Source organism: Artibeus jamaicensis, unplaced genomic scaffold (genome assembly GCF_021234435.1).
Source record: "Artibeus jamaicensis isolate MK-2021 breed Jamaican fruit bat unplaced genomic scaffold, CSHL_Jam_final contig_1715, whole genome shotgun sequence".
NCBI lineage: Eukaryota > Metazoa > Chordata > Mammalia > Chiroptera > Phyllostomidae > Artibeus > Artibeus jamaicensis.
The window spans coordinates 2671087-2696092 of NW_026521335.1; the positions used below are offsets into that span (position 1 = coordinate 2671087).

The 25006-nt window shown below is 41.5% G+C and overlaps 1 protein-coding gene across 4 annotated transcripts in view; it reads left to right on the plus strand.

Annotated features, from left to right (window-relative positions):
* Window positions 1-207: 207 nt before the first annotated feature.
* THEM4 (thioesterase superfamily member 4) overlaps window positions 208-25006 on the plus strand; it is a 64805-nt gene continuing 40006 nt past the window's right edge. For all 4 annotated transcript variants that reach the window (XM_053670407.1, XM_053670410.1, XM_053670405.1 and 1 more), the window contains exon 1: window positions 208-509. In XM_053670407.1, coding sequence (XP_053526382.1) covers window positions 423-509 — 87 coding nt within the window. In that variant the 5' untranslated portion in view covers window positions 208-422. The remainder of the gene's footprint in view (window positions 510-25006) is intronic.

The window sequence follows — 25006 nt, forward strand, 5'->3', positions numbered from 1 at the left end:
ACAAAGTTTTCTGTAGATACATAATACTGAGTAATTATTTAGAGGGGCATATACTTGGGAACAAGGTAGAGCAGAGTAGGAGCTGCACGGCGGCGTAAGAAGGGAGACTACAACGACTTCCTTCCGCACACAACAGTCCTCAGCCAATCACTCAGGCGCCAGGGGGCGGGGCGGGGTGGGGTGGGGCTGCCCCCCTCCCCCGCCTCCAAGCCTCAACAATGCCTGGGAACTGCGGACTGTCAAGCTATTTCTGGCTCACAGGCCCTCGCAAACACGTTATTTTCACGTCAGGCTTCCCTCCCCCCCACCCCACGGTGGATTAAGCGAAGGAGCGAGCAGGCTGCGAAGTGAGTCGGCCGTAGGCAGCCTCTGACCCTGCAGTTCTCTCGGTTCAGTCCAGATTCTCGAGCGCCCGGAGAGCCATGCTACGGAGCTGCGCCGCGCGCTTGCACACGCTCGGGGTCCTGTGCGATGTGTCAGGCCGCGTGAGGAGCTCAGGACCCGCGCGGGTGAGTTCCGCGGGTGGAGTGGCCGAAGTGGACGTTGTAGATTTTCTGTCAGGAACGTGCGCAGTAGCAGATACGTTACGCTATTTATCTGTTACCTCAACCAGTTGATCTCAGATTAAAAACTAGCCTCAGCTCCGAAAGGCTTTAGTATTGCCAAGGTCAAAGGATCTATCAGTCCTGAAATTTAAACCAAGAGAGATTAGTAGGGGGGTTACCCCCCTTTCGAAACCGTGCAGGGTATTTGGTCTGTATGTGAAGGATTGCCACTTGCTATTAATAAAGTTATTCCAACGAGGTCTCAGAAAACACGTAGTGCGGTTGGGTCAGAATCCCTGCAGGGTGGCTAATAACCATTAAATGATGCCATACGACAAGAGCACTCTCTTACACAGGTTTGATCCTAATTTTCTCTGCTTGTCAGATAATCATACCCTTTCTAAGCCAGTTTTCTCGTCTTTAAAGGTTGTTATAAGATAAGGAGCCCTGGCTGGTGTAGCTCAGTGGTTTGAGCGCGGGCCTGTGAACCAGACAATCGAGGTTCAATTCCCAGCCAGGGCACATACCGGGGTTGCAGGCCGGTTCTCTGCAGGCCAGTTCCCAGCAGGGGATGCACAAAAGGCACCCATACATTGATGTTTCTCTCCCTCTCTCCTTCCCTTCCCCTCTAAAGATAAATAAATAAAATCTTAAAAAAACAAGAATATGTTAAAAAAATCACTTTGCCTCAGCTCCAGACCCTCTGGGAAAGGAGACTGAGGCCCAGAAAAGTGAATGTTTAAAAAAAAAAAAGAGAGAGAGAGAGAAAATGTTAAAGTTTTTTTTTATTAAAAAAACTAGAAAAAAAGATTTAAAGGAGATACTGCAAGTAAATGTTTAACACACTGCCTGACATTAGTGGTAGATAAATATTGCCTTATATCACTGTTCTTATTACTATGTTTTGTTTCATTGTTCATACAATTAATATTAGTTTAGTTTGGAAGAAAGAGGTGAAATTGCAACATTTGTACTGTGTACAATGTGCTATAATGAAGTATTGGGCTGACCAAAAAGTCCATTATGTTTTTCCATACCATGACTCTAGTAGTGCTTAGTTGTCTGTAACTTCATTCAAAACAATTTCGTTAGATTGTATTGTCAAATACAAGCTGTCAAGTCAGTGTGCATTTTTAAAAAACATCAAAATTGGTGAATTTTTTTGCGGAGATTTTAATACTGAAAATGGAAGAAGATATGCAACACTTTTGGCATATTATGCTTTATTATTTCAAGAAAGGTGAAAACACAACTCAAGTGCAAAAAAAAGATTTGTGCTGTGTATGAAAAAGGTGCTGTGTCAAAAGTGGTTTGAGAAGTTCCTTGGTACTCTTGACATTTTGGCCAAATAATTTTTTGCTGTGGGCTGTCGTATGCCCACATACGAAGATGTGGAAGATGTTTACATCTTTGGAAGATGTTTAGCAGCACCCCTGGCCTCTACCCACTAGGAGCCAGTAGTGAGATATAGACAACATACTCAGAATATCCAAATCAATGAAGTTATTGGTGAAAATGAAAACTGTATCTTTTATCTTATGGAAAAAACGTAATGAACTTTTGGCCAACCCAATAATAAGGGAACGTATACGAGGGAACGTGTCTGTATGGAGCAGGAACTGGAAGCTTTTGTAGCGTTCTTTAGTTTAAAGAATAATAAAGTGCAAATTGGAAAAGAAATTGTCCTATGCTAATAATTTCATAACAAAGAATAATTCATTTTTTTTAAATTATATATCGGTGCCTTGTAATCTGTGTCAAGAATATTTAACAGTATTTATAGGCTCATAGGTCATGTTTCTTTATGTTCAATAATTTACCCTTTTTAAATTTGTATTTATTGATATTTAGAGAGGAAGGCAGATAGAGAGAGAGCGAAACATTGATTTGTTAAAGGTTGATGCACTTATTGCACTTATTGATGCAGTCATTGGTTACTTCTTATATGTGCCCTGACCCAGGATCAAACCCACAGCCTTGGCCTATTGGGATGATGCTCTAATCTACTCAGCCAGTAATTTATTCTTAAAAGGAGACACATTTTTATTTATTTATTTATTTATTTTTAGAGAGAGGTGAAGGGAAGGAGAAAGAGTGGGAGAGAAACATCAATGTGTGGTAGCCTCTCATGTGTCCCCTACTGGGGACCTGGCCTGCAACCCAGGCATGTGCCCTGACTGGGAATAGAACCAGCAACCCTTTGCTTCACAGACCCGTGCTCAATCCACTGAGCTACACCAGCCAGGGCAGGAGACACATTTTTTAAAGTTGTAACTTAACAAGTTCCACATGAAAAATATATAAACAAAAATCAAAGGAAACTTGTGCTCTACTCAGGGCAACAGAAGATAATAATTATTTCTAACAGCCCTCATATGCAATCCATTCTCTGAATTTACGAGTACGTTTACTTCAAGTATCTCTTAGTTTCTGTCTCCTTGGACTGCAACTTTTATTTATTTATTTATTTTTTATGTTTAAATTATTTATTTATTTATCTTTAGAGGGGAAGGGAAGGAGAGAGGGAGAGAAACATCAATGTATGATTGCCTCCCGTGCGTCCCCTGCTGGGAACTGGCCTGCAGGGAACTGGCCTGCAACCCTGGTATGTGCCCTGACTGGGATTCGAACTACGATTGTCTGGTTCACAGGCCCGCGCTCAATCCTGCAACTTTTATTTTTATTTCTCACAATATCTGGGGTCCTAAACTCATCGTGCCCCAGGCTAAAATTAATAGTTTCATTCCTACTCTTTGCCCCCTGACTCACACAGGAACACTAACAAAACCTCTTTCTTTCTGCCCATTGCAATCTTCAAAGTCACAACTCTAGAATCATCCAAAACTCTTTCTACTTTCTCCTCTCCCACTATCACGTCTCTTGGTCCCAATATCTCAAATATTTCTTAAATCTTTTCGTTAATCTCTAACTAGTTCAGTTTCTTTTTTTTTTTAATTTATTTTTTTAAATTGATTATGCTGTTACAGTTGTTCTATTCCCCCCTTCATTCCCCTCCCCCCCTGCCCCCCCATCCCCACCATTACCCCCCTTTAGTTTATGTCCATGTGTCTCAAGTCCTTTAGGTTCTATATTTCCCATGCTATTCTTGCCCCCCCATCTATTTTCTATCTACTATCTATGCTACTTATTTTCTGTACCTTCTCCCCCCCATCTCCTCCTCCCACTCCCCTGTTGCTAACCCTCCTTGAGATCTTGATTTCTATGTTTCCACTCCTGATCTAGCTGTCCTTTTAGTTTGCTTTTGTTTTAGGTGTGGTTGTTAATAACTGTGAGTTTGCTGTCCTTTCACTGTTCATCTTTTTTATCTTCTTTTTCTTAGGTAAGTCCCTTTGACATTTCATATAATAAGGGCTTGGTGATGATGAACTCCTTGAATTTGATCTTATCTGAGAAGCACCTTATCTGTCCTTCCATTCTAAATGAAAGTTTTGCTGGATAGAGCAATCTTGGTTGTAGGTCTTTAGATTTCATGACTTGGAATATTTCTTTCCAGCCCCTTCTTGCCTGTAAGGTCTCTTTTGAGAAATCTGCTGACAGTCTGATGGGGACTCCTTTGTAGGTGGTTGTCCCCTTAGCTCTTGCTGCTTCTAGGATTCTCTCCTTCATTTTAATTTTGGCTAATGTAATTATGATGTGCCTTGGTGTGTTTCTTCTTGAGTCCAACTTTTTTGGTACTCTCTGAGCTTCTTGGATTTCTTGGAAGTCTATTTCCTTTGCCAGATTGGGGAAATTTTCTTTTATTATTTGTTCAAATAAGTTTTCCACAGGTGGCTGTGCCTTTCCCCCTTCTGGTACCCCTATAATTCAGATATTGGAGCGTTTAAAGATGTCCTGGAGGTTCCTACGACTCTCCTCATTTCTTTGAATTCTTGCTCCTTGACTCTTTTCTGTTTGGCCATTATTTGCTTTCTTCTGGTCCACTCCATTGATTTGAGTCCCAGTTTCCTTTTCATCGCTATTGGTTTTCTGTGGAATTCCATTCATTTCCATTAGTTTAGCCTTCATATGTTTCTCTAATTTGTGGCTATAATCAACCAGATCTGTGAGGATCCTGATGACCAGTGTTTTAAACTGTGCGTCTGAGAGTTTTGCTATTTCTTCGTCGCTTAGATTTATCTCTGGGGCTTTGAGGTCTTCTTGCGACATTTTTGGTCTGTTCTGGCCCCTTAAGTGAGAGAAGCGGCGCCTTGGAACTCCCAGGTCGCTGGGTTGTGACGCTGTATGTGGAGGCGTGGTCAGAGCGGGGAAATGGCGGCGCCCTCTACTGCCGCTTGCCGTGGGGACGCTGGGCCCCGGTCCAACCGCCCACTCCCTCGCCTGTCCGCTCGCGCGCAAATAGGCGACCGCGGTCAACACGCAGCACCGCCTCCCCACTGTCTCCTCTGCAGTCGCTCACCTGGTGGGTTGCTCGGTCGCTCACTAGGTCCAATCCTGCGTTTGGAACCCGTGCGTCTGGATTCGCAGGTCTGGATTCCGCGCCTGGGTCCCTCCGACCAGTCCTCCTGTGCAACCCCTCACCAGATGCCGGTTTCGCCCCTTACCGGTCGGGCTGAAGAATTTGTTGTTAACAGACTTCCGAAAAGTTCAATTTTCCGTGTTCTGGTTGTGTTTTCTGATGCTAATATTTAGTTGTCCCTAAACTTGGTTGTGTGAGAAGGCACGGCACATCCACCTATACCTCCATCTTGGTGGAAGTCACTAGTTCAGTTTCTAAACATTATCTCATCTGCACCTTTGCAGCAATCTTTTAACTTGTTTCCCTACCATTGCTTCTCACCTTGCAATTAATCCATTACACCAGAGGGAGGTTTCTAAAACCTAAGTTTGTTTACAGAACCCAGATTCACGTGCCCCTTGCCTCAAAAGGCCAAAACTCAAAATGTCAGAATTTGGCATAAGGAAAGTTTATTGATCAAGAAAGCGCCAACTGAGAAGATTGGAGACTTAATGGTGCCTCAAATCCAATGGTTGTTGGGACCAGTTCAAGGTGAATAGGAATCCCTAATTTGGGTTGCAGTAAGAAAAATTATTCGGTGCAAAACAGTTCAACTGTGTGATACAGCACAGCTGTGAAGCAGCTCAGTTGTGATGGACCAGGGCTATGAGGCACCCCACCCCACCCCCCACCCTGAGGCCAGGTCAGTCTCCAGCTATCTAGCTGTGCCTGCACTGATCTGCTTCACTCTGCTCCAGGGAGACATCTTCAGTGTTTCAACTCAGGCAGGGAAACATAGCCTTCTGTGGAAAGGAAAAGTGCCCTCCCAGAGCCAGAGGGGAGCTAACTTACATAGACAGCCTGCGCCTGCCCCTGGTCCCTGACTGGTCTGTCCTGATTGCAAACAAGTTCTCCAAATCACTGAAGTTTGAATGGTCCAAAAGACACTGTCCCAACTGACCAGAATTGAACTACACTGATTGGTTGGTGAAGGTGCCGGTGGTAATTGGATAAGGAAAGGCCTCAGTCCTATTGGATGAAATATGATTCTAGGAACTCCTTTATAAGAGCTGGGTCAGATGGCAGGAATGCAGTGCAAGCAGGCAGTGCAGTGCAGGCTTCTCCCTGAAGTGCAGTTTGTGAGAGAGACCACTGTATAGAAATGGCTGCTGGGCTATTTTAAAAAATTTGTGCCCATTTATTCACCAGGGGCCCTTAGTAAGTATATTATTTTTCAAGGTACACATTTTTTAGGGCTGGGGGAACAGATATGCAGAAGTGCTGGTGGGGCAAATTTTAATTGAAGGACCTTGAGTGTTGGCCATTTGTTACCAAGCTCAAGGGGTTTACGGCTTGGGGTTCTCTAATGAAGAATGAGACATGTGTTGCAGCAAGTAAAAGATGAAGGATTTATATTCAAAACTCTGTCCTCCCAAAGGAAGACTTCTACATTGCTTATATACACTATTTTGTCAATTACATGTTCATGTCTTCTTGGCATTGGTTATGTTTATCCAGTTAAATTTCTGTCAGGCTCTTCCTGTTTACACCTGGTCTGCAAATTATTGGGCTACATTTTAACATTTAGCAAAAATAGCATATAGTAAGAATGCCCAGATCTTTGCACCTTTGTCCTATCTAACAATTCCTCCTGAGTATTTTCAGTCCTCATTCTTGAAGAAATGGGGACAAGGGTCATACTTCTGTAGCTGCTTCCCGTTCAACATGGACATAGTATGTCTTTGAGTTAGAAGAGTGAAATTCTCTGGCTGCCTCATTTTGAAAGTTCTGGGATCCCCTAGGTTTGGGGATTCATAAGAATAGGAGTGCTTAAAGAAAGCAGTACTCTAACGTGAGACTTGTGTCGTAAGAGGCAAGACAGAAGAAGGGGGAAAATCAAGGAGAGCAAGACACTGCCAGTCATAAATTCGCACTCCGGTGGGTATCTAATGAGCAAAATGGACCAGAATAACAGCATATCTGAGGACAAAGATGCCAGCAAGGGAGAGAAGAGGGAAGAGGGAAGAGGCTTCTTCTTCCTTTCCATATGGAAATCAACCATATTTGATTTCCATATGATCCAAGATACCGTGATTTTTATTTGGGAATCACTTATTAAGCTGCTTAGTCTGTCCAGGACTTTGAAGGACAGGTAGGATCTGGGCAGGAAATGGCTATGCAGAACGGGTGCGCCCAGTAGATGAAGCACAGAAATCCTGGGGGGGGGGGGGAGGCAGGGATACCAGACATGACAGTTCTTTACAATATCCAGTCAGTATCCCATAGTTTCTCAAGCACAGTGATGTTTGCCATGTGGCTAAGTAAAGAGCTGAACCTTGTAAGACACCTTGGCCAGGGGAGGGAGGACAGCATATGAGGAAGTCCTGATAATGGCTCTTTGCACACACTCTCTTGACACAGTGCATCACAGAAAATCTCCCTCTGATGACAGGAGGCATCCCCAGGAAATATATAAACACATGTGCACACACACACACACAAGACAAGGTTAAGGTCAAACAAGCCGTTGAGGTCCACATAGCCAAGGCCTTATGTAATCAAACATTCTGTTGGATATCATTCCCTAGTTGGCCAGCTGCATAGCTGCAGTTCAGAGACTTAAGCCCTTCTGAAAATCAGGTCACAGGGAGAAAGCACCACTCACTTGCAACCTCTTTGTCCCCTAAACCCAGTAGGTGCTGAGATGAGCCTTAAGATGAACAGATCACCTGAGTTGTATATAACCTACAGTTTCCATCTTTCACGAACTCTGGTTCCTCCACCCCTTGTTCCCAATTTGGAAACATTAGGAGTGAAGCTCTGATTCTGAGCTAAGAAGATACAGGAAATAGCTGTGGCCACAGGGTATAATGAAGCAGGAGGGAAAAGTAAGGAGAGCCCATTTTGCAAGGGCTGTTCACATGAGGTACTTCCTCACCTCACCTCTTCTCTCTGGCCTAGACACCCACGCTAGCAAAATCACTTCCTACTGCAATTATCTCCCAGCTCCTCTCAGCCCTCTGGCTTCTAGACTGCTAGAGAAGATGGGCTGAGAAGCCTCCCCAAGGCTTGCCCCCTACCCCATCTCTAACAGGTGGTACTGTGAGAGGCAGAGGACAGGTCTGGGATGCCTGGTTTAACAGCTTAACTAACATGCCACAACTCAGACCCAGTTTGCTAAAAGGAAGGTTCTGGGTGGTGTGGTTTCCTCCCTGCACCTGCCTCCCTTCCAGCTCACACCTTAGCAGTGCAGTATTCTGTTCTTAAACTTCCATGTCTGCCTCTGACTGTGACAAAACACTAGGCTGCTCCACGTTGCTACTTCCACAAAAGAGCAAGTGCCCTGGTCAGCCCATACCACCGCCAATCAGCAGACTCCCAAAGCCATAGGGGCCTTTGCAAAGGCTGAGTGTGGGCCACTCTCCAAGGAGATAACACAGCCTAGAAGCACTTCATCCTGCCTGTAGATGCACAGGCATCTCTCAACCTTCTAGGGTGAAGCCTAGGTTGAGAGAACAAGCTCTCTCACTTTAGAGGCAAGAGGGGGAATTAATAGGCTACTGCTCAGAAAAGAAGCTAAGATTTCAGAAGTCTTCCGAACTTAACTGGACACTGACACAAGGGAATGCATGACTATACTGCCTAGAGTCAGTGATCTCAAAACCATCCTTGGAGATGAAGGAACAGACAATTGGTAAATTACTTCTTAAGACCACTCTGAATTCTTACTTAAAAGCAATTCATTTTCCTGTGTCATTTCCACCTTCTTCCCATACTGTGAATCTAAGAAGGCCAACCTTTTGACATCTGTTACTCAAAATACATACATGTGGTTGTTCCCAGTTGCTTCGTTTTGCAAGTCCAGTAGAGCTGACTCAAACTACATTTTTAAATCATAGCAGACTTTTCTCTCTCTTTCTGGCAACAATCCAGTCAGGTAATCTTTTTGGTTTGTTTTGTTTTTCAATACTCCTAGGATATTTGGCCTGTGTCACCACACCTTTCGAAAATTTCTGAACTCAAAACTGCTAATAGAATATTTCTTTATATCAATGAGACTCTTTGAAGACATGTATCATATAATTTTTTCCCTTATTCCTCAGAGGAAGGAAAGCAGTGGGAATCTTATTCACAGCGCTCATAGATAAAACCAGTGATTCTTTCCATATAACACCAGTTACCCAATTATTCTTTCCATATATCTTTACACCATTGGCCATAGACTGGCCCCGGAGTCTCATAGCTACACCTTTGCCTCTCAGACTTGCTTGTCTTCTAGGTAAGAGATTCTCTCTTCTATCTCGTATCACCTCCACTGGAAACCATGCGCTCACTTGCTTGTCCTTCTTAATGAAAGTGGTGCAGCCTGCCTGATGGGAACCTTATTGTTCAGGGAATGGCTGGGTGCCATTCCTGTTTCCCCTCAGGAGTTCCCCCCCTGGCTGGGGGTTCTTCAAAGAGTGCACTCCTTGGATGGAAGCTGAGAGAGGGGAGAAACTTATGTGTGGTTAGTAAGTGCTGAAACCTGAGAAAGCAAAGAAGCTGCACTTAGAAAACAGTGCCTCCCAAATCCGTAGTAGACTCAGCCAGAAGCAAGTCTGCCTTGAGTAAGACAGGCAGTTTTCTACCACTGACCCATTTGTTATATTTCTTAATTTATATATAACCCTTAATTTCTGCATCTGGGGATCAATATGAGTTTCCTGTTGCCAACACACACATAAACAAAAAAGACAAACAAGACAAATGAAAATATACACACATAGTCCAACTCCTGCAGGACAGATGACCAGAGATTCTCACCGAAGGATGTCTTGGGTTGCCAGCAGGTGGCGTTCTTCAGCCTTCAAGAGTTAGGCAATCATACCAGAGGTCATTACCCAATGATGTCTTAGATTGCATCTCTCAATCTTCTAGAGTTAAACCTAGGTTGAGCCCTGAGTCCAGCATCCCAGAGACAGTTCCTGCTTAACCAACCAGAAACCCAGGGCACACCAGAACTGAAACTACCTTTCTGATAACCCTATGCCCAATATGAGAATAGAGACACTAATTAAAGCAAACACAGGGGCTGACCTTTCAAAGTATTGAATGAAAAAGGTTCAACCACTCTACTTCATTGTCAAGTCAGGTTAGGCAGCCACTCTAGTGATCAGCACCAAGTCGGTGCTGATCTTATGTAGAATAGATCTTCCATCCAGCAAAGACACAGGCAAATAAGCCTCAGCCAAGCTGCTGTGATGATGTTGAATGATTTGCCAAGCATCTATACCAAGCCAAAAGGATATCCTTTTACAAGAGTCCCATATGGAGTCACCAAATTTGTTACCAAACTCAAGGGGTTGGCTTCTTGGGGTGCTCTATTCAAGAACAAGATATGGTTTTCACAAGGTAGTTTTATTTACTTGCAGCAAGTAAAGGAGATAGGATTCATATTCAAAGTTCAACCTACCCAAAGGGAGGCTTAGCTATTGTTTATATACACTATTTAGTCTGTAACCCAAATCAGAAGAAGGATCTGATACCTTCGGGAAGCCAACTAAAAAGATCATGGAGGAGGTCAAACTTTGAATCTTTGTCAGGGGGTCTTTGGAGCTACTTGGCTTCCTGTCTAATTTTATCTAGGTGAGTTTCAACTTCTGTAGAAGTGTTTATATAAATGCAACATACTGAGCTGGCTGATTGTACAACAAACTGCTGACAATACAGGTTAAATTCCATATATTAGTATTTGATAAGATGCATATTTTTGAAAATAAGAAAAGCAAAGGTTAATGATCAGAGCAAATTATAAATCAGTTTTTAAGTTTATAAGGCTGTCAGTTGAGAGAGTTTTAGATGTATGGCTGAAGCATCCTTTGTAGTTTAAAATGTCTGTAATGATGTCATCACATGCTGAGGCAAACTGTTTGGCTTACATAGCATCAGTCACTGAGATTGTTTAAGCATGAGCTGTTGTGGCAATTTCTCTGAAATGTATTTCATGTCATCCAGCTGCAGTTTGTAATTGCAAGGTTCAGGAAAAGAGAAGTTTTGATGGGAGAAAAATTGGAAACATGTTTGGATAATCATATCCTTCCAGAACTTTAGCAGCTGCCTACAGGAACCCAGCCAGCCCTCTCGAGCTTCTGCACTTCTACCAGTTTCATTGTGGTGATGTGATTTCTTCTGTAAGTTCTTGGTTGTGTGGCTTCTTTCCAGCTAGTGTTCAGTTGGTTATTCAGGACGATTTCTATAATTTAGTTGTAATTCCAGTTTGGTCCTTCGGAGGAGGTTAATGTAGCTTCCACCTACTCTGTTGCCATCTTGGATCCAGTGAAAAGAGTTTTTTAAATCAACAATATTTTAAATAAAAATTCATAAATATTATAATTATCCTCAGTTCACTGAGTTCCATATAATCAATTATTTTTATTACTTGCCAGCATTTTATGAATGCAATAACTTTTTAAAGTTCAGTAATTCTTCATCAATTTTAAAGGTATGACCTGAAAGCTTATTCTCACAGACCAGTATTTTAGAATGTTAGAGTCCTCTTCCTGGATCTTTCTGAAGATGAAACATTTGCAAAAGTATCAGGGTAAAATAATGACTGTCTGTAAATGACAAAAAACTGCAAATGGCATGGTTGTAGATCTGATTATAATGCAATTGATGAAGAAAATTGCTTTTTTCTCTAACATTATATTTTAAGATACCAAAGAGAATTACAACCAAAAATATTATATTAGGACATTTTAGACTCTTGAAGATTATGATCTCCAGAAGCTCATTTTACTAATAAGAATATATACATATGCAGGGAGGAGGGAGTGGGTGGAGGTTTCATCTCCACCCACTCCCTCCCAAGGGAATAGAGGGGATAAATGGTAATGGAAAAAATAATGTAATCAAATAAAGAATATATGCATTTAATACAACACAATTTATTTTACAAAGTTTCCCATTTGATATTAGTGTATCAAATAGGCCTAATTAGTGTAAATTTTGGTTTATAAAGAGAGAACAAATCTTTGAGGCGTTCCAGAAGCCCCTGGGATAATCCAAAGCCATTTCCAGGTTAAGAAAAATCTCTTTTTAAACCCTGAACCCTGGGAAGATTATCAAAATGTATCCAAAGTTGACTAAATAGGATCGTTAAGTTATTATGAAGTAATAATTATTCATTTAATCAAAGTGACAGAAAATATTTTAAAGACATACAAAAGTTTACATAACTGTTAGCAAAATTTAGTTCTTACTATGGATACTCAGTTTTCTTATGGAATCTAGTACCTGATTAAGACAATATAAAACAAAAGTATTTGATAAAACATCGAATCTGGTTTCTAGGCAGAAAACTTTATGGTATCAGTAGCAGACCAATAGTCTTTTTTAGCAGAGAGAAAAAACCTGACTCTCTGCCCTGGCTGGTGTAGCTCCATGGATTGAGCACGGGCCTGTAAACCAGAGGATTGCGGTTCGATTCCCAGTCAGGGCACATGCCTGGGTTGCAGGCCAGTTCCCAGCAGGGGACACATGAAAGGCAACCATACATTGATATTTCTCTCCCTCTCTCCTTCCCTTCTCCTCTAAAGATAAATAAATAAAATCTTAAAAAAAAAGGACAAGAAAAACAAAACTACACAAATAAAATTAGAAATGCAAACAAAGGTGGGTCTAAATGCTTAAAGTACAAATAATACATGCTACTAAATTTGAAGGTGTGAAACAAGTGGGAAAGGAATTACAAAAAAAAAAACCAGACTCAGAAAGTAAAAAAGCTCAAATCAAAAAAACCCCCCCAAAAACAAAAATAAAACCTGACTCTCATTTTGTATCAGCTTAATTTAGATATTTAAATTTACTTGGGACTTCCGCCAAGATGGAGGCATAGGTGGAAACACCTTGTGTCCGCACACAACCAAATCTAAAAATAAAGTTTTAACAACAATAAACACAACCCAACCACACAGAAAATCAACAATACGGAGTCCAAAGACAATGAAATGCTCAGCTAAACTGGTAAGAGGAACGAAGCCAGCAGCAGAGCGGGTTGGCAAAAAAGATCACCAACCAGGTGGTATGCAAGCAGCTGAAGGCGCAGATCCCTGGTACGGTGCGGGCTAGCTATGGGCGGACACAGGGAAGAGGCATGGCTGGCTGGCTGCGGTCGGTGGAGCATTTGCATGCAGATAAAACAGTGAAGAGGCGAGCATTGAGACCGCACGGTGCAGGGCGGCGGGCTCGCACATTTCCACTTGGATAAACAGGCTGGGGCAGTGGGACGGACTGGCGAGCAGAGAGGACCACCATTGCTCCCTCTCTGACCCTGCCCCCACATGTGTCACAAACCAGCGACCTGAGTGGCCCCACCCTGGTAAACAACTAAGGCTCCGCTCCTCATACCTAACGCGCACAAACAGACCAAAACATGGCTCAAGAACAACTCAGAGCCCCAGAGCCAATAAATCTAAGTGATGAAGAAATAGCCAAACTTTCAGATGCACAGTTCAAAACACTGGTGATCAGGATGCTCACAGAACTAATTGATTATAGTCACAAATTAGAGAAACATATGAAAGCTAAACTAATTGAAATGAATGGTAATGCACAGGAGACCAACAGTAATGGAAAGGAAACTGGGACTCAAATGAAGGGAGTAGACCAGAAGGAAGGAAAAAATGACCAAACAGAAAAGAATGAAGAAACAAGAATTCAAAAAAATGAGGAGAGGCTTAGGAACCTCCAGGACATCTTTAAACGTTCCAACATTCGATATATTATAGGGGTACCAGAAGGGGAAAAGGAACAGTCGCGAGTGGAAACCCTATTTGGACAAATAATAAGAGAGAACTTCCCCATTCTGGCAAAGGAAATAGACTTCCAGGAAATCCAGGAAGCTCAGAGAGTCCCAAAAATGTTGGACCCAAGAAGAAACACACCAAGGAACATCAGCATTACATTAGCCAAGATTAAAATGAAGGAGAGAATACTAGAAGCAGCAAGAGCTAAGGGGACTGTCACCTACAAAGGAGTTCCCATCAGACTGTCAGTGGATTTCTCAAAAGAGACCTTACAGGCAAGAAGGGGCTGGAAAGTGGTATTCCAAGTCATGAAAACCAAAGACCTACAACCAAGATTGCTCTATCCAGCAAAGTTTTCATTTAGAATGGAAGGACAGATAAAGCGCTTCTCAGATAAGACCAAATTCAAGGAGTTCATCATCACCAAGCCCTTATTGTATGAAATGTTAAAGGGACTTACCTAAGAAAAAGAAGATAAAAAGAGATGAACAGTGAAAGGACAGCAAACTCACAGTTATCAACAACCACACCTAAAATAAAAGCAAATTAAGAGGACAGCTAGATCAGGAGCAGAACCATAGAAATGAAGATCATGTGGAGGATTAGCAACAGGGGAGTGGGAGAAGGAGAAGGGGAAAGAAGGTACAGCAAATAAGTAGCATAGATGATAGGTAGAAAATAGATAGGCAAGAGGGCAAGAATAGTAGGGGAAATACAGAATCTAAAGAACTTGAGACATGTGTTCATGAACTAAAGGGGGGGAATGGTGGGGCAGGGGTGTGCAGGGTGGAGGGGAAAGGAGGGGGGAATAGAACAAATGTAATGGCATAATCAATTAAAAAATGTTTTAAATAAATAAATAAATAAATAAATGTACTCGATCACATTTATTTCAATCTTATTCACCTTGACCTCACATAAAATATATTTTCTTAGGATTTCTTCTCCACAAACCTTCCTTATATGACACAATTTTTCTTTTTATATTTACATTTTGTTCTGTTTTCTCCCAAGTCTGAAAACCAGCCTCATTTCAGCACAAAATTCTCTTCCCTCAAAAAAAATGTATCTTCATACTTATACCTTCTTTACTGAATACATTTTTTCCAGATTAGTTAGAATTCTTAACCTTTAGAAACTTTAATTTCTAGCTACAGCTAAAATGTAAGCAACATTCTTAATTGGTAATGACTTACATATTCCATGAATATCCATCATTCAATTTAGCTACCAAACTTTAAAGTTTCTAGTTGCCAAAGACCTTTAGAAAACCATTTTTAAGTACACATATACAATATAATTATTGATAGAAAGTTAACCAAAAAGAAACATTTTGTACTACTTACATTTATTTAATTTACTTGCTTCTAGCAATTCTTCAACTACTTATGAATTTAATTTTTTTTAATTTTTTAAATATATTTTATTGATTGTGCTATTACAGTTGTCCCATTTTCCCCTCTATTCCCCTTCACCCTGCACACCACCTCCCACCCACATTCCCCCCACTTTAGTTCATGACCATGGGTCGTACATATAAGCTCTTCGGCTTCTACATTTCCTATGCTATTCATAACTTCCCCCTGTCTATTTTGTATCTAACATTTATGCTACTTATTCCCTGTACCTTTTCCCCCTTTCTCCCCATCCCACTCCCCTGTTGATAACCCTCCATGTGATCTCCATTTCTGTGATTCCTGTTCTAGTTGTTTGCCTAGTTTGTGTTTTGTTTTGTTTAATATTTTATTTATTTATTTTTCGAGAGAGGGGAAGGGAAGGAGAAAGAGTGGGAGAGAAACATCCATGTGTGGTTGCCTCTCGTGAGTACCCTGCTGGGAACTGGCCTAGCAACCCAGGCATGTGCCCTGACTGGGAATCGAACCTCGATGCTCTGGTTCGCAGGCCCACGCTCAATCCACTGAGCTACACCAGCCAGGGCTGTTTTGTTTTGTTTTTAAGGTTCAGTTAACAGTTGTGAGTTTGCTGTCCTTTCACCATTCATCTTTTTTATCTTCTTTTTCTTAGATAAGTCCCTTTAACATTTCATATAATAAGGGCTTGGTGATGATGAACTCCTTTAAGTTGACCTTGTCTGGGAAGCACTTGCATCTGCCCTTGCATTCTAAATGATAGCTTTGCTGGATAGAGCAATCTTGGATGTAGGTCCTTGTCTTTCATGACTTCAAATACTTCTTTCCAGCCCCTTCTTGCCTGCAAGGTTTCTTTTGAGAAATCAGCTGATAGTCTCATGGGAACTCCTTTGTAGGTAACTCTTTCCTTTTCTCACTGCTTTTAAGATTCTCTCCTTATTTTTAATCTTGGGTGATGTAAGTATGATGTGCCTTGATGTGTGCTTCCTTGGGTCCAACTTCTTTGGGAGTCTCTGAGCTTCCTGGACTTCCTAGAACTCTATTTCCTTTGACATATTGGGGAAGTTCTCCTTCATTAGTTTTTCAAGAAAGTTTTCAATTTCTTACTCTTCCTTTTCTCCTTCTGGCATCTCTATCATTTGGATGTTGGAACGTTTAAGGTGGTCCCAGAGGTCCCTAAGCCTCTCCTCATATTTTGAATTCTTGTTTCTTCATTCTGTTGTGGTTGACTGTTTATTTCTTCCTCTTGGTCCAAACCATTGATTTGGGTCCCAGTTTCCTTCCTGTCACTGTTAGTTCTCTGTATATTTTCCTTTACTTCACTTTTCATAGACCTCATTCTTTCCTCTAGTTTGCGACCATACTCAATCATTTCTGTGAGCATCCTGATTACCAGTGTTTTGAATTGCATCTGATAGGTTGGATATTTCTTCGTCACTTTGTTGTATTTTTTTCTGGAGCTTTGATCTGTTCTTTCATTTGGGCCTTTTTTTTTTTTTTTTTTTTTTGGTCTCTGCTTGCCTGTTACATAGTAAGGGGCAGAGCCTTAGGTGTTCACCAGGGCAGGACAATCCCTGTTGCTGCCTGCTGGAGCTGCCTGTGGGTGAGGGGTCTGAGAGGGAACAGTGCCACTTGCTCTGCTCTTGGCCAGCACTCAATCACTCCTGCCGCTACCCACAAGCAAATTGGGCCCTTCTGGTGCTGATTCCCAGGTGGATGGTTTTGTGTATATTCTAGGACCCTGTGGCTCTCTCCAAAAAACTCTCCTGTGAGGCTAGGAGTTTCTCCCACCACCTCAATCCTCAGAGGTTTTTTCAGTCAGAAGATTTGAGGCTTTATTTCCCAGCACTGGAACCCTGAGTTTTGTGGTCTGTCTCGATTCCCTATTGTTCCTCCCAGTTTATCTGCACCCAAATGCGGGACCACCTGCTCTGTCAGACACCAGTCCTCCAGCCACCTCCTTGCTATGAGTCCGCTCCACCTGGCTGCCTGTCTCTGCTTCTCCTACCGGTCTGGATGAATGTTTCTTCTTTAACTCCTTAATTGTTGGCCTTCCATACCTCAGTTCTGGTTGTTTTTTGCTTTTACATTTTTTGTTATCCTTCTTTTGGTTGTGTGAGGAGGCACAGTTGTGTCTACCTATGCCTCCATCTTAGCCAGCTCCAATTTTTTTTAGTTAAAAAAATTTTTTGGGCCAAGATGGAGGTTTAAGGTGGATGTGCCTGCCTCCTCACACAACCAAGTTGAGGGACAACTAAATATTAGCATCAGAAAACACAACCAGAACACGGAAAACTGAACTTTTCGGAAGTCCGCTAACAACAAATTCTTCGGCCCGACCGGTAAGGGGCGAAACCGGCGTCGGGTGAGGAGTTACAAAGGAGTCGACCCGGGCGCGGAATCCAGGCGCGCGAATCCAGTCGCACGGGTTCCAAACCCAGGATTGGACCTAGTGAGCAACCCACGGGGGAGCGACTGCGGAGGAGTCAGTGGGGAGGCGGTGGCAGCGAGTTGACTGAGGTTGCGTGGTTACGCGGGTGAGGGAGTGAGCGCTTGGACCTGCGGCGGCGGTGCCATTGCCATTTCCCCGCTCTGACCACGCCCCCACATACAGCGTCACAACCCAGCGACCTGGGACTCCAAGGCGCCGCTCCTCCCACTTAAAGGGCCAGAACAGACCAAAAATGTCGCAGGAAGACCTCAAAGCCCCACAGATAAATCTAAGTGACGAAGAAATAGCAAATCTCTCAGACGCACAGTTTAAAACACTGGTCATCAGCTTCCTCACAGATCTGGTGGACTATAGCCACAAATTAGAGAAACATATGAAGGCTAAATTAAGGGGAAATGAATGGAATTCCACAGGAAAACCATAGAGATGAAAAAAAAACTGGGACTCAAATCAATGGAGTAGACCAGAAGGAAGAAGAAAAAAATCATCAAACAAAAAGGAATGAAGAAATAAGAATTCAGAAAAATGAGGAGAAGCTTAGGAACCTCCAGGACATCTATAAACGCTCCAATATCCGAATTATAGGGGTACCAGAAGGGGGGAAAGACACAACCACCAGTGGAAAAACTATTCGAACAAATAATAAAAGAAAATTTCCCCAATCTGGCAAAGGGAAATAGACTTCCAAGAAATCCAAGAAGCTCAGAGAGTACCAAAAAAGTTGGACTCAAGAAGAAACACACCAAGGCACATCATAATTACATTAGCCAAAATTAAAATGAAGGAAAGAATCCTGGAAGCAGCAAGAGGTAAGGGGACAATCACCTACAAAGGAGTCCCCATCAGGCTGTCAGCAGATTTCTCAAAAGAGACCTTACAGGCAAGAAGGAGCTGGAAAGAAATATTCCAAGTCATGAAATCTAAAGACCTACAACCAAGATTGCTCTACCCAGCAAAACTTTCATTTAGAACGGAAGGACAGATAAGGTGCTTCTCAGATAAGACCAAATTCAAGGAGTTCATCATCACCAAGCCCTTATTATATGAAATGTTAAAGGGACTTATATAAGAAAAAGAAGTTAAAGAAACATGAACAGTGAAAGGACAACAAACTCACAGTTATTAACAACCACACCTAAAACAAAAGCAAACTAAAAGGACAGCTAGATTAGGAGTGGAAACATAGAAATGAAGATCTCAAGGAGGGTTAGCAACAGGGGAGTGGGAGGAGGAGACGGGGGGAGAAGGTACAGAAAACAAGTAGCATAGACAGTAGATAGAAAATAGATGGGGGAGGGGCAAGAATAGTATGGGAAATATAGAACCTAAAGGACTTGAGACACATGGACATAAACTAAAGGGGGGTAATGGTGGGGTTGGGGGGGCAGGGTGGAGGGGAATGAAGGGGGGAATAGAACAACTGTAACAGCATAATTAATTCAAAAAATAAATAAATTTATAAAAAAATAAATAAAAAAATAAAATAAAATAAAAACATTTTGTTTCTGAAAAAAAAATTTGTTTATTTTTAGAAAGCAGGGAAGGGAGGGAAAAAGAGAGGGAGAGAAACACCAACGTTTCAGAGACATATCAATCAATTTCCTCCTGCAGGGTCCTAACTGGGTATCTGGCCCACAACCAGGAATCAAACTGTCAAACCCTTGATTCACAGGCTGGCACTCAATCCACTGAGCCATACCAGCCAAGGCAAATCACTAACGAAAATTTTATCATACCAAGTTATTTTTCTTGATGACAAGTTTTTGCAAGAGAGATAGTATGAACTTGTTTGACTAATAAACCCAAGTGGAGCAATGCTGATGATTCTAAAGATATGCCTATTTAATCAAAATAAACTCATAACCTGCTTAAATGTAGAATATTTTCTCAGGTGATTCTGAAAAGCATTTGGGTTAGTTTCTATTATATTTTTTGGAATTCTTATTAAGTGCTTGTTTAAGCCATTTTAATATTACAAATTAGCAGTACCATTCAGTAGTAGAAATATGCTATATCTAGAACATGTAGGTATATGAAGCACACAGATAAGCATAGAGAGTGCATAACTTTCGTTTTAAAAATGCTAGCTTTTGTGTCCTGAGTACAATGCAAAACTCAGAGGAAAAATTGGAACCAAATTGTTTCTGGCAGATGGACTGTTAAGATTTTGCTCAGATGACCAAAGCTTTGCATGCTGTAAGAATTCCTTTAAACCCCTTTTAAAAGTAATTATAATTAATCAAAGAATACACTCCATCATATTTGAAAGGGTTGGTATCCTCTCCTTCAAGGGTGCCTCTTGATGTGGACTTGTTGACAAACATGAACAACAGAAAATGGAAAATGAGTGTGAACCATAAAGATGAAAAATTCAGAAAATAAAAGGAGTGGTTTCAGAACACCTGAATTTAAAGTGGCAGATTTTCCTAGAGGAAGATGGCACTGGGAGGGAGAGTGAACACAGGATGGTGGCTGCCACCACCATGTGTCTGGAGACAAAGAAGATGGAGGAGGGGAAGAGGTGTCAGGTGCCATTTACTTATTACTTCCAAGCTAATAAACAAAGTATGCACAAAACAAGATTGACACACAAATAACACACGAACAAGACAATACATTGAGTACTCTCCAGTAAGCAAAGGCTGTTTCTTCTCTTAAAAGGGAAAAAACAAATGGTGCCAAGGTAGCCTGGAACACTCTGTCATGAGGAGGCTCCCAGCAGTTGAGCCTAGATAAAAACTGGTCTCAGTGGTCACTCAGGGTCAGCTGCTAGGGTTCACACCCTGCTTGGGCAGGCAGCCAAGAGACCATCCGTTCCCTCATAAGGAGGCAGTGGTTAGTGGTGCAGTGGGAGGGTTAGTCTGAGTTAATAACACATCATCTTCTCTTTCACTGTTTTGCTTAGGTTCTGCAACACTGGGCTCTTCTTAGCTTCCTTCAGCTGCACCATGACCTCACATTGCTTGTGAATCATGTCCTAATGGCAGTCCAGTTCTAAAGAATGCATCTTAATGGCCTATCCCATGAAACTGAACTGGAATTTACCACTCTCTTATTTATAAACTCAAATTTTCAAAATACAGACACAGATATATAGGCACAACAAACAAATTTAAAATGGTCTACCAAAAACAAAGAGACAAATAGGTAGAGTAGAACCATCCTTATCCTACCCTCAGACAAAGGCCCCCTACTAAATTCAAAATGCAAATGGCTTTATCCCAAGGGAGAGAAAGCCCAGATAGAGAGGAAGGATTCCTAACTGCTCACACCAGAGCAACCTGCCTCAGAAATAAAACCAGCTGTTGATTGAAGTCCAAAGACATTTCCTTATTCTAAACGAGTTGTGTGCCTAGGGCAGCCAGTGCTACCAGGGACAGATTCTCCTGAGCCTGAGCTCCCAAGGCAAAACAGCTTTGGCAGCTGCTCAGGAGGGAAACCCAGCTGGGCTGGTCTGCTATGAGCATCAGCTCCTACTGATTTGCCACATTGCTACCAACCCATGTGCCCAATAGTTTGAAAGGCCAAAATTAAAAGTGTCAGAGTTTGAAGTAAGGAAAGGCTTATTGACTACAAAGGTGCCAACCAAGAACATCTGAGGCACCAACAGTGCCTCAGATCCATCTTGCTTACTGGATTAGCTTAAGAGTTTTTAAGGGGTTAGGAGAACAGGTATGTAGAGGGACAAGTTTTAATTGGAGGGTCTTGAAACTTGTCCATTTATGATAGTGGGACATCAACACTGGATCTTCCTGGACAGTGGACCCTTTGTTTCTAGAAGGGTTCCAAGCGTTCCAAGTTTTGGTTATATCCTGGCTCTTTGGTTCCGTGGCAAGATGCAGAGCAAAATTTTGGTTCCAGGTATAGCTGGAGGTCATAGTTTTCTCTGTCCATGCTTCGGTTGCATGACCTGCATTTTGGTCTTTGTCTCAGTAAAGCAATTCAATATCTCATTAAATATGATAGGATCATTTTGAGCTGGTTCTGCAATTACAAGTTTATGTTAGTGATTTGCTTAAAACTCTTTAAGTCTCCCCATAACGGGAAAAAAGTATTTTATCACTCAAGTCCCACCTTCATGATCCTTTAAAAACTCCCTTTCTTTAATTAGTTTCATCCTAAGCAATAAATTTGTGAAATCACAAGTGTGATATGTTATTTATGTCCTTTTATAATATGCATTTTAAAATATATATATTTTACCCTTGTGCTATCTAAAATTACCTTTTGTATTGACCTTTGGAAACATTGACCTAGAAAAATGAAATCTAAGCCCTTGATTAAGTCTAGACAGGCTCTGCAGTGTGATGCTCCTTCTACTTTGCCATCCACATCTGGCTGCATCTGGCTGCTGTTCTCTTTGCACCTTACTCGCTTCCTGAGACTGAAATCCTAGCAGTTCCCCAACACGTCATTTGACTATTTCATCTTTCTATGTCTCAGCTCGGAGCAACCATACCATTCTCTCCATAGTGAACTTTTACCATATTTTGCTGTGTATAATGTGCTCCCATGTATAGTGCACACCCATGTTTTTGGCCCAAACTTTCAGGAAAAAACTTTTGTTTTAATTTTTTAATTTAATTTTTAATTTATTTATATTAGAAACAAAACTGATTATAGTATTCCAGGGTGTTATTTAGCATACAGATATCATTATTGCTTACTAGAGTTACTTTTAATACATAAGCATAAATAAAAGAATTAAAAACATATATATAGGTACAGAATTAGGACTACCTTGTATAATGTGCACCCTTATTTTTCCCTCAAAAAATTTGGGCAAAAAGTGTACATTATACATGGCAAAATATAGTATCCTTTAGAAATCACTCCTCGTTTTGAAGTTTTTCCTGAAAGTCACTCTGTGTCTATATCTACTTCTGTTTTAGCATTTTTCACACTCAAGCCTACAAGCACTTGAAGGAAGGCCCTAAGTCTTCTTTTTTTATGTGTTACCTATTCCTGGCACAGAACCAGGGCACATAGTAGAGCTAAAAAAAGTTTGCTACATTTAGCTAAATACCAGACTTTCAAAGTTAAAATCAGGTAAGAGAGTCCATAGTCAAGGGAGTCATTCTAATTCCTAAAAATCTTAAATTATTTCTGTTGCAGTGGTCCATAAATGACACTAAAACTGATCAATCCTAGAATTGTCTATTTAAGATGAGACCCATGGATGAGATGACCCAGACTCATGACTTCAAAGCCTACCTCTCATTTGACCAGGATTGGTTGATACATTACTATTTTGTGACTAGTTGTGTCTGTTAAGTCACTTCCAGAAATCATGTACTTTAAAAGCTGAAAAATTAAACTGGACTCTAAGGAAATAATCTAAGATAGAGAAAAAGCTATATTCAAATGTTGTAATGAACATTTTTATTTAAAGCAGCAAAAGATGGAAAACAACTTAAATGTCCAACTACATGGCTAAATAAATATAGTACATAAGTTAAAGGACTATTTTTCTAATGTTGGAAATGGTCATAATTGAGATGAAGAACATAAAAAAGAGAACACTAAGTAATTTTAAGTGATGAAGCAAAAAATTTTATTTCTTAGATTTTAAAAGTAAGAAAATTTATGCTTCAAAAAACTTGGAGGAAATATGTCAAAATTTTATTATTGGTGTATTAAGATGGAGAGATAATGGGTGGGTTTTGTTGTTGTTTCTCTTCTAAATTTTCTGAGCTGAGTTCTGAAGGGATGAGCCAATACAAAACCATAAGGAACAAACAAAGATACAATTCCTGAGCTATAGGAAGTGGCCTGTTCTCTGCCCTGTTCATTTTTCCTTGTGAAGTTAAGACTTCCTTTTGTTCAGCCAGGAAGTTTCTAGGCCCATAGAGTTCCTGAGACAGGCTCTCTAAAATTACCATTGGGCCAGGATTGTAGCCATTCCAGGGTCAACAGAAGTCTGGATAGCTGGTAATCCATCACAGTAAACATGCCTCCATGTTATGATTTCAGGCTACATTCCAAGTGTTGTAGGTACCTTGAATCTGAATGAATTGCTAAGGGTGGCTGGAAGTAGAACACTACAAAGTTGATAGCTTCTGGACTTCCACCAAGATGGAGGCGTAGGTGGAAGCACTGCGCCTTCTCGCACAACTAACTTTAAAAACAATAAAGTTTTAGCAACAAAAACACAGCCAAACCACAGAAAATTGAATTACACAGAAGTCTGACAACAACGAACCCTTCAGCCAAACTGGTAAGAGGGGCAGAGCCAGCAGCAGAGTGAGATCAGACAGAAGAGATCCACCAGACTGACATGGGAGTGCGACCCAGGTGCGCCAGCAACCGTGGGCGGATCACAGGTGTGGAGAAGCGGGCGGACCCACTGAGGGCTGATCACGGTCACACATTTGGGCGCGGATAAACCGGTGAAGGAGCGAGCGATGAGACGGACCACGCAGGCCCTAGCGGCACTAAGCGGCAGAGGGAACCACCATTGTCCCTCTCTGACCCCACCCCCACATACAGCATCACAAACTAGCGAACTGGGTGGCCCCTCCCTGGTGAATAACTAAGGCTCCACTCCTCATACCTAACAGGCACACACAGATCAAAACATGCTCAAGAACAACTCAGAGCCCCAGAGCCAATAAATCTAAGTGATGAAGAAATAGCCAAACTTTCAGATGCACAGTTCAAAACACCGGTCATCAAGATGCTCACAGAACTGGTTGATTTTAGTCACAAATTAGAGGAACATATGAAGGCTAAACTAATTGAAATGAATGGAAATACACAGGAAATCAATAGTAATGGGAAGGAAACTGGGACTCAAATCAAAGGAGTGGACCAGAAGGAGGAAAAAATGACCAAACAGAAAAGAATGAAGAAATAAGAATTCAAAAAATGAGGAGAGGCTTAGGAACCTCCAGGACATCTTTAAACATTCCAACATTCAATATATTATAGGGGTACCAGAAGGGGAAAAGGAACAGCCACCAGTGGAAAACTTATTTGAACAAATAATAAAGGAGAACTTCCCCAATATGGCAAAGGAAATAGACTTCCAGGAAATCCAGGAAGCTCAGAGAGTCCCAAAGAAGGTGGATCCAAGAAGGAACACACCAAGGCACATCATCATTACATTAGCCAAGATTAAAATGAAGGAGAGAATCCTAGAAGCAGCAAGACAGAAGGGGACAGTCACCTACAAAGGAGTCCCCATCAGACTGTCAGCGGATTTCTCAAAAGAGACCTTACAGGCAAGAAGGGACTGGAAAGGAGTATTCCAAGTCATGAAATCCAAAGACCTACATCCAAGATTTCTCTATCCACCAAAGCTTTCATTTAGAATGGAAGAACAGATAAAGTGCTTCTCAGATAAGATCAAATTCAAGGAGTTCATCATCACCAAGCCCTTATTATATGAAATGTTA